We start from the raw sequence: 10,356 nt of genomic DNA on the forward strand, positions 1-10,356 counted from the left end.
GTGTCTGAAGCTATGTGATGTCTGTCGGCTGGGACCGGAAGATTGCCATTTACTCTGTGAGTACAAACGAAAAGAGAGCTCTCTGCAGCCTATCGGTATTATTTCTCCGTAGGATTTCAGAAAATCACTGCCTTCCATTCCAATTATTACTCCAACTCCGAGTCCTCCATTCTTCCAATTTATTGCATCCCACCACTCGCTACTTCATTGCCAGATATATACAGCACGTACAGCCTTTGCCATTGTTTGAACTATAGAGACATCTAATAAAGGCAGAACCGTCTGTCTGTCTGTCTGTCTGTCTGTCTGTCTGTCTGTCTGTCTGTCTGTGTCTATCCGCATAGCTCGAAAACTGCTCATCCGATTGACTTCAAACTTGGGGAGTGCGCTGCTTGGAACTCGACCGAGTGCATTGCTGCATTTCGTGCAATTCGGACACGAGCATAGTCATAGCGACACCTAGTGGCAACACTAGGTGCCTAATGCCCCGCTGACCTTGTATAGTTCCAGACCTTACCTCACCTTACCCTACGTTTGTGTTATATGCTGTGTTATACTGTATGTACTGTGCTCATGTAACATGTACCGACTGAAAACAAATTTCCTATGGGACAAATAAAGCTATCTATCTATCTAAAAGCGGTTTATCTTGAGAACCGTACATCCGACCGACTTCAAAGTTTGGGGGTGCACTGCTGGGAACCCCGACAGAGTGCAGTGCTGAATTCTGTGCAATTCAGACATGCGCATAGTCATAATGCCACCTACTGGCAACCCAGAAAGTGGTTCATCTCGAGAACCGTTCGTCCAATCAACTTCAAACTTATTGGCGGGTGCGCTGTTGGGGACCCGAGAATGTGGATTTCAGATTTCATGTGATTCAACCAATCAGAACACGGCTTTCGTGTACTTCGTTCCAGGACCACTTGTCTGATCGGCTTCAAACTTAGTGGGTGCGCTGGCTGGGGACCCGAGAAAGTGTCGATAATTGTGATATTGTAAGTCGCTTTGGACAAAAACGTCTGCTAAATGACGTAATGTAATGTAACGTAATGTAATGTCGAATTTTGTGCAATTCGACCAATTGTTCCAGACGACATTGTTTGCTGTTTGTAAGGATTTTATTGTGCCACTACATAGAATGTTCTACCGCTTTCACTACAGTTCAAAACACAAGGAAGTGCTTGAATATGAGATGTGAAATGTCTCCAGTGTGTTGACTGCGTGGCTGTGATGTGAAATGTCTCCAGTGTGTTGACTGCATGGCTGTGTTTTGTCAGGATGCACCTGAGGACCCTCATCATGTCCAGAGGCCGCAGCCTTCATGGCAGGATGATCTGGTGATTAATGAACTCCAAACTGTTTGGACAATAACTCTCAGATAAAGGCAGACAAATTAATTAGTAGTACAATGGGCGCCGACTGAGAATTTGTATTCCCCCAGGGTTAGGTTTTTGTTGACTGACTCAAAAGCTCAAAGTGAGATGGGTAATAAAGCGGATCTCTGGCCTGCTGTGCAACATTGCCTGCAGAAACAAATCAAAAACTTAAGCTATCTGTTACCCCCCCCCCATCTTTCTTTATCACTGTTTTCTTCATTCTTCCATTTCTCTGTTTTCAAGACTACTCTATCTATCTATCTATCTATCTATCTATCTATCTATCTATCTATCTATCTATCTATCTATCTATCTGTCTATCTATCTATCTATCTACTGTATCTATCTATCTATCTTTCTGTCTGTCTGTCTGTCTGTCTGTCTGTCTATCTATCTATCTATCTATCTATCTATCTATCTATCTATCTATCTATCTATCTATCTATTCTACTGTCTGTCTGTTAGAGAACAATATTTCCCTGCTGCTTCCCAATTCCAGGTTAGCCAAATTTAGTTAGTCATTAGTCACATTTAGTGGTTTGTTGTCGATGTACTGTATAACATTGTTGCTATCTTGCCCTGTGATAGCATTATTTGTGTTGAAGCACCAGGGCAGCAGAACTAGATCTCCACTGGATTGCATCTGTATGAAAGGCTCTGCCCCACTGTGTCTCAGCATGGTTTGACATGCATGGAGGGTTTTATGACTGACTCAGTTCAGCACCTGAGGTATATCTACCAAATAACCTTTGCCCTTCTATCACCATGCCTGAAGGTTTGTATGGGTTACAGTCATAGGTTACAGTACTTCAGTATTGAGGCTTCTCCCAGCCAATTCCCCATTGTTTCCATTGGAACATTTGCCAATAGCGATCCCACTACTAAAATGGCTAGTTATAACTTTAGGATTTGTGTTGGGACTCTGGGAGAAGAAAAGTTTGTTTCTGGCTGATACATAATTAATCTGACTCCAAAAGCCTATATATCAATTTTGGGACAAATCAACATTTCAATGTTTAACAAAGACACATTAGACCCTCTCAAATGTCACTATTTTGTAAGCCAAGGCAGGCACATAAGTTAATAACCTCGCTGATACTCCCTAGATAACTGATCATTTTGGCAGAATGGTGCGCTTCTCAATTTTGAAGTAAACTGTTGATGTTTGACTGTGCCCAAAGATTAGACAATCTAACCTTTCCCATCGCTGAAATTCAGTGAGATGCATTTAGATGCATGAAGTGACATTTCGGGGCTTTTTGGACTAATTGAAAGGAAAATATCAACATGTTCATGGTTCCCATGCTTGCCATATTTATCAAGGTGGTGTGAGGCAAACATTGACATTATTCTAACAAAGATCAACTACACTATATAGTCTGAATTCTGTACTTCTGCTTCATAGAAGGCTTTTACACAAGATTATAAACTGTTATGTACATTGCCCTAAAATAACAAACATTTAATACCCTTTGCAAAACGAAGTGAACCCTCACTCCACTATCAGCTAAAATCACCGACTGCAGCAATTACTTCAGCCTCTCACAATGGGAGAATCAATCCCCGCTAACATCACACATTACACTCCAACCCTTCCCTCCTATTTTACCTTTATAATAATATGGTCGGCCTCCCTCTGACAGCTGAGCACAATTCTCTCCATACGCTGTAAGAATCAAAATTGATTCTCACTCACAGGCTTTGATCCATTGTCGGAGGAGCCATTCAGTCCCTTGTCGTCCATGTGATTATGGCCGATGGATACACACACACCAAAGTGGCCCATTAACAGGGAGAAAGATAGTATTACAGTAGCCAGTAAGTAACGTGACCTCTTTTTATTATCTTCAGAGCCCTCTCGTGAATTGTCTTTCATTAATAGCCTACAGAAGATAGATCAATGTGTTCTATATTTATAGGCTTATATATTGGTCTACTATACTTCCCCAAGCATATAAGCCTCGGGTTAACTGAATTCTTATGGTGTGCCAGATGGCCAGTCTAGTATTGTGTCTCATTCAACTTTTTTTAATGTGTCCCACTCCTAGTTCAGCTTAACAGTATTTTGCTTTGATGTGGAAGACAATGCTGTGTATTGGCCCTTGTTGGTGGCGTTTCTCCAAGCAAATATTCCTGTTGTCTTCAGCAAGAAAACAAAACACATAAGCAGTGATGAATCACTCTTTCTCAGTGTTAAGTATGGTGGCAAAAACCATAATGATGTTTGTTTGGCTTGTCTGCTTGCTCTGGGCTTCAACATCAAGTCGATCCTTGATCCAACACCACCAAAGGCTGATACAATTTTCATTCAGGATTCCTCTCAACCAATCTCAATTCAAAAGAAAAACATCTATTTAGGTTGTTTTTTTGGTAAAGGGAAAAAAACTTTGATGTACTGAAATAGAGGTTCACTGCTATAGTGGTGCAAACTGATCATTTTTAAGTAGATAATGTAACGGTTGACATTGCTTTTATATCACATCTTGCTTTATCTATTAGAAAATACATAATGCTCAAATATTATGTTTAAAAATAAGGCCAACAGATGGCAGAAGCTTCACATAATGTTCCTCTGCCAGTGAAGCAGACTGGCAAGCTTAATACTTTTGCTCAGTTTGGGTTAACCACTGGAGTTTCCCATAGCGGTTCCCTTCGTAGTTGGGTTCCGGTTTGGCCATTAGGCATAGTGGTGCCTGGCAGAGATCTGCACTCTACTGAGTACACTTTTCTAGTTACCATTTGTTTCTGGCCCTTACCCTATTACATAAATCTCAGTCTAATTACCCAGATATACCCATTGTTAATACCAGGCTATTTACCTGGTTATTACTTTGGTAATTACTATACTTAATTATGATCACACTATTACCCCCCTATTACCATGTTGTTAGCGAGCTGTAATGTAAAGTGCTACCGAATACTGTTTTTTTTGCAAACAAAAATAGGATTTCCTGCTACAGTAACGACCAAAAATGAAGTCACGGTGGCCCTGTTGCACTACAAATTAATTTTGCCACGTCATCAATCAACCGTTTATCCTCCAGTTGTTTATTTATTTATGTATGTATGTTTTTTTTGTTTATTTATGTAGCCCTTCCCTGTTTCTGTCCCCAGAGAAATGGCCATAAGGACGACATCCTCTGCATTGCCCAGTGTCCCCCGTCTCTCCTGGCCACCAGCAGCTACGATGGAGAGATCATAGTGTGGAATGTGGTGTCCGGACACATACAGAGCCGGTTCCTCAGTCCTCTTCCACCTGAATACCAAAATGTTAAAGGTGATTTCATAGCTTTGAAGGGCGGGGTCTGGTGAAATGATAGATTCTGCACAGCCTACAACAAATATCAAGATCTGGTGATTGTCCAGGTGTTTGTCATGGTCTGTATAGCCTACTCATGTGTGGGTGTGTCCGTGTATGTCGACTTACTTTTTTTTTATATATATATATATAATCTTCTTACATTTTTATTCTCATCTTCTTTTATTCTTTGTATTCTTGTTCTTGTCTATTCTATTCTATAACTTTGGTACAAACCTGTTTTAATTAAGTGGTATTTGAACTTGAACTTGAACTGTATGAACTATTGATCTCATTATATGGTTTTTCTGTTATACAGGAGTGGATACAAGCATTCCAGCCATCATTTTCCTGAGAAGCTGCAGCTTACATGTGCAGTTTTCCTCTGCTACATCTCTTGTGTCATCAGGGAGCAGGGGTCAGTGTTGTGAACAGCATCCGTTACAGTATATGATTGCACCATACAACCCTTCGCAATTGTGGTCTTGCAATACAACACTAATGATGTATTTTCTTACCTTTATTTTTTTTAAAGGTTATATTAACTTCTGGAATGTTCTCAATGGAGGAAGACTTGTGAGCAGCTTTGAAGCTGTAAGATATTTATCTTTCAATCTCCACTTTGAAAAGTGATAGGACACCAGCTTCACATATTTTTTCTTCTATTTTATTTTATTTTATTTTATTTTTTATTATTTTTTGCAGTAGGCTAGTTCTCTCACCCCCTAAAATAGCTGATTAAACAGTAACAGAATCCACCATGCTCTACTTTGCTCTAGTTACTGGAGGGCTAGTGGTTACCTTGCTTGCAGCCACTCATTATTCCCACTGTAGGGAAGACAGGGCCCTCTCAGTAGATGGAGTCAGCGAGAGCAGCAGTGTCTCCCCAAGGTTGAAATAAAACTCTGCTTATAGTTCGCTGAAAGAAGGCAGGAAGCTGCCTTACAAAGTGTATAACGTAAATGCTGCCAATATGTACAATGAAAATAAATAAATACAATTGTACTTTGTTGGCTTTGCTATAATGCCACTTGAATTTGGTACCCTATAGCAAAAGTGCACCAGGTAACAGCTCTGAATATTTTTTACATTTGACATTTTCATGTCATTTCATTTCTTCACAATTAGTTTCTACAATTTGCTATTTGGCACATTTTCTATTATAGTACTGTGTGGTTTATTATTATAGTTATTTCAATAGGACTATTATCTGGGGGGTTGTATTAGGCCTAGCTGCTGGGAAGGTAAATGCTTATTTGCCAGAGGGGAGATAATGGTTGGAGTAAAATGGAATTTGGAATTAGAAAAGGATGGATTCCATCCCGTCTGTTCAAATAGTTACTTTAAGTGTAAGAGAACCATGCTAAAATAATGAAAAGCTGACATCTACATTTAATGTTAGACATGAAATCGTAAGAAGCTAATGTCTTTTTTGTTTCTACTTTTCAGTCTAAATTCCAGCAAAAGATAACAAAACTGGCTAAAACAGAGGGGGACAGGTTGCTGTACGCAGCTGACCAAATTGGTTACATCTATGTTTACAACGTGGAGGAATTTGCTCTTGCCCCAGAGCAAAAGCCACCAAGAGGTCAGCTTCATTTCCTCTTGCCATTACCTATGATCTGATAAACTGAAAATATGACGTTCTCTCTATCAGAGTATTCAAACATTTTCTTCTTCTTCTTCTTCTTTACCTTGATTCAGCAGAAAACTATTGGCGTGCCCACACCAGCAGCATCACTGGGTATGTGAAATGTGGACAAAGGACAATTGATACACAACATACTACCCTGTGGTTTTCTGTTATTTCATCCACAAACATTGACTGTATCCTTCATGCCACAAGTTTAAAACGGCAATTAGACTTTGCCTTATGGTCCTAACCTTCAGTGTTCAGTGTGCATACTCCAAACACCCCATGGCTACATGATCTTGGTGAAACCAATCATTAGGCTAGTTAGTTGGTTTAGCGGCAGCAGGAGCAGCATTACTTGCTGTTGCAGCAGCAGTAGACAAAGCGTGGAAGGCACTGTGTGTGTGGGATGGTCTTAAATAGACGACCATATTAGTACAGGTGAGGTGCTGCCTGGGGTGCATCTGCAGTGGATGATTTAGAGTGTCCCATCAGAAATGCCTTCTCCCATTTCATCCCATGTCTCTTCATTCTGTTCTAGCCTGCAGATTGTTGACAATGATCAAGTGGTGCTTACCTCATCCACTGACTGCACTGTGCGGCTTTGGAGCACCTCTGGAGAATTCATAGGTGCGTGCCATTTTGTATGTGTCATTCCTCTTGTTGTTGACCTTATTTAAGTTAATGCAAATAGCATTCATCTCAAGCATGGTACAAAACATTAGGTGGGTTAGTGTGACAGTAGATCCATTGCAACTCACCCTGACTTTTCTTCCAGTGTTGTTTCTTTAAATGCTATAGTAAGCAGTCACGGCATGAGTTCCTGAGCCACCCAGCTAAACATATAATGCCTACTCTACAAGATGATTGTTTCCTGGAAAGTAAAATTCATTATGGAATATCATTTATCAGCTACCTTAACACTTTTTGCCATTTGAGATCATGTCATTATGTTTTTGAAATATTTAGCAGTGCATTTTCTTCTCTAGGACTAAGAGGGATGTTGAGCAGTAAGGCACCACAGAAGAGAAAAGATCCCAAATGGAATCAGATGTTTAGACATTTTAAGAAGTTAGGGTTTTGGACTATGTGTCACATTCCTCCAACAGTGATGTGGATAATTTGGTCTCCATCCACAGGGACCTTTGGGCAGTCTGAGAAGTGGAGCACACACATCTCCTCTTCCTGGAAGCATCCCGCTGTCCCCTATGAGGTTTTGATTGATCCTCTGAGTATGCCCGTTCACCAAATCCTGAATGGAAATACACATGTTTCTGATGCCACTGATCCTGACAAGAAGGCTGATAGAGAGGAACTAAAGGTGGGTATGGCATGTTAATAATGGATTTTCCCCCCGCCTGCATTACTTCACAAATAATTATCTAAGCCATGCATGTTATGTCTCTCTCTTTCTCTCCTCTCTCCACTCCGAATGCTAAACTGAACTGAACTTGCCTGTTCTTCTTGATAATTGCAGTCAGAATCACACAGCAAACTAGAAAATCCTCTGCCATCCATCAGTGACATAGACATCGAGGAAGAGATTAAAAACATGTTGTACCCAGAGGAGCCGGGGAAACGGTGAGTTAAGAATGGCAAACACTCTATCATGCAATACAAGTCTGATACCAGACTCAATTGTGTGAGGAAGTTAATATATGCAAAGTGAATATGGCATTGTTTTGCATTTCAGGCTCTGCCATGAAATCAAGCATATTAACAAGCTGTCGGACCACAGCAGTGTGAAGTGCTTGGACATTGTAGAACTACCAAACACGTTTGTAAGAGCGGACCTCTCCCTTGCTGCTATGGATCCTTTCATAGGCAGTACAGAGGAGCTGGAGTCAACTGAATGAGATGAGATTATATGTCATTGCAGAAGCAAATTGTAAAAGGATACAGCAAAGAAAATCAGAATATAATGAACTTAATAGAGCAAATGTGGGTTATACATACTCAAGTGACTATTCCATCCATATAAATTAATGAGTGGAAAAAGTATGCATTACAATAGTCATTCTCAACCCTTTTTCATATCAAGGACCCCTAATTTAGTTCACATTAGGGCCACGGACCCCTATTTGATGAGATGTTGTCTGACCCAAATATGATGTTTAGTGTTTGATACAATTTTGTTGAGAATTCCATGACTAGCTGTATTGTATGTAGAGAGAGAACAGTGAAACTATGATCACAATAGTCATTCTGCATTCTTGTCTCAACTTCTTGGAAATGAAATAATGGTGAAGTTTCCCACTAGTAATTTCCCCCCAGGAGCCGCCTCAAGGACCCCTAGTGGGATCACGTTGAGAACCAATGCATTACATCAGTGCAAAGTTGCTGTGCAAAAAAGGCAGCAATGTTAGGAGCAGAACTTAGTGGAACAAAAATAATGTGAATGAAATATGCGACAATTCTAAAAGAATATCACATTACAGCAATATACTGTATACAAAGTACAAAATATTAGTAACATCTTCCTAATATTCCGTAGCAGCCCCCTTTGCACAATCCACAACGTAGAAATCTTTCACTAACTCATATGCGTCTTTCTCTACATGTCCTCATTGTGATTCATTAATTAAATAAACAAGTGACAATAGCTTCTACCTGCTTTCACTGTGTCAGTATACTTTATATGATTAGGTATGCCTGTAAGAGGAATACGAGAATATGGGAAAAACAATATATGAAAATTACATTTACATTTAAATTACATTTACAATTCCATTTATTTCATTTGTGATGTGCAAAGCATGTGCTCATATTCAAATTAATGTGTCTAGACAGCCAGCATGGTTCTAGTTATAGACCTGTATCATAATTCATAAAAGACTGAACTTTAGAAATGTTTTTGAATATGCAAATAACATTTGCAGAACATGCAGATTTAGATATTTGCATTACTGTCTGTCCACCTTGTCAAAAACTCCAGATGGGGGAACCATAAGAACAGAAAAAAGTGCCAATGAGACCATGGTGCCATGAATATAAATTAGCCTGTGCAAGTCCAGAGGGATTCTGGAGGTTTCTGCAGCAAGTTTGCTGTGAGTACAGCTCATCTGATTCCAACTGGAAGGACATGAACCCAAAATGCTTTCCAGAGTAATGCTACACTTACATCAGGCTGCTTTCTTTGCATTTCGAAAACGTGCAACTGTCCAGGTGTGGCAGTGCAGGAAGGGAATTGGAAAGGCATTGAGGACTTGTTACCACTGGTGATAACTTTCTCATTCATTATTTCAGACTGTGCAGAGGTGCATTTTCTCTTCAATGTTCCTGACACACAAGTAACCAATTTAGAGAGTGAGCTTATACAAAAAATTACCTAACTAATGTCTAAAGTAACATCCTTGCATACCTTTCTTTATAGCATGGCCAAATGTCTAAACTGAGAGCTGACAAAAGTGGTTTTATTGGGAAATTATTTTCACAGGAACATAGTTAATTACCCAGCACAGGCTATTACCTAACAATCAACTTTGGATGTAGGGAATGCATTTTTTTGTATATATATTTTTTATCAATCATTACTATTATTCTAATGAGGGACTACTGGCTGGGGAAGTGTGAGTCTAACATTACTGAGCCAGCTGCCCATAGTGGATTCTGACAATAAGCTATAATTAGCTCAAACATAATATATTTCAGCATTATAGCCTGCACACCATAAAATTTAATTATAGTGGCATAATTTTTTGCATAATATATTTGTTTATCTTAAAGATAATGATGTTTTCTGTTGTAATAAATGTAATACTGATGCTCTTTATGAGGTTCTCTGGCTTACGGGCTATTCACTTTTGAAACTAGACTCTAGACCTTCAGATTTTGTCAGCCTTATTTTACAAATAAATCATGTTAAGTTTCCCCCTTTTCGGTATCCTCATTAAAGTCTAATGCAATGCCCTACTTTTAGCCTCTACACCTGCTGCACAATTTCCAGGGATGCGAAAAAGTGGGCGGCCTATCTCATTCTGGGGTTTGTCCCATTAGATGCCACCTGGCCACTGTGTAGAATAGAAAAGGACAGTGAGTCTCATGGC

At 39.7% G+C, this 10,356-nt stretch overlaps 1 protein-coding gene across 1 annotated transcript in view; it reads left to right on the forward strand.

The window, feature by feature from the left end:
• wdr95 (WD40 repeat domain 95) overlaps nucleotides 1-8,166 on the forward strand; it is a gene marked incomplete at both ends in the record, with an annotated part of 19,464 nt that extends 11,298 nt beyond the window's left edge. Inside the window, 9 exons of the mRNA XM_083636659.1 lie at nucleotides 11-56; nucleotides 1,281-1,340; nucleotides 4,494-4,682; nucleotides 6,127-6,265; nucleotides 6,385-6,421; nucleotides 6,852-6,940; nucleotides 7,450-7,631; nucleotides 7,788-7,891; nucleotides 8,004-8,166. Of these exons, the coding sequence (XP_083492785.1) occupies nucleotides 11-56; nucleotides 1,281-1,340; nucleotides 4,494-4,682; nucleotides 6,127-6,265; nucleotides 6,385-6,421; nucleotides 6,852-6,940; nucleotides 7,450-7,631; nucleotides 7,788-7,891; nucleotides 8,004-8,166 (1,009 nt within the window). The remainder of the gene's footprint in view (nucleotides 1-10; nucleotides 57-1,280; nucleotides 1,341-4,493; nucleotides 4,683-6,126; nucleotides 6,266-6,384; nucleotides 6,422-6,851; nucleotides 6,941-7,449; nucleotides 7,632-7,787; nucleotides 7,892-8,003) is intronic.
• Between the last annotated feature and the right edge of the window lie 2,190 nt (nucleotides 8,167-10,356).

This window comes from Poromitra crassiceps (genome assembly GCF_964638095.1).
Source record: "Poromitra crassiceps genome assembly, chromosome: 5".
In the NCBI taxonomy this organism is placed as follows: domain Eukaryota; kingdom Metazoa; phylum Chordata; class Actinopteri; order Beryciformes; family Melamphaidae; genus Poromitra; species Poromitra crassiceps.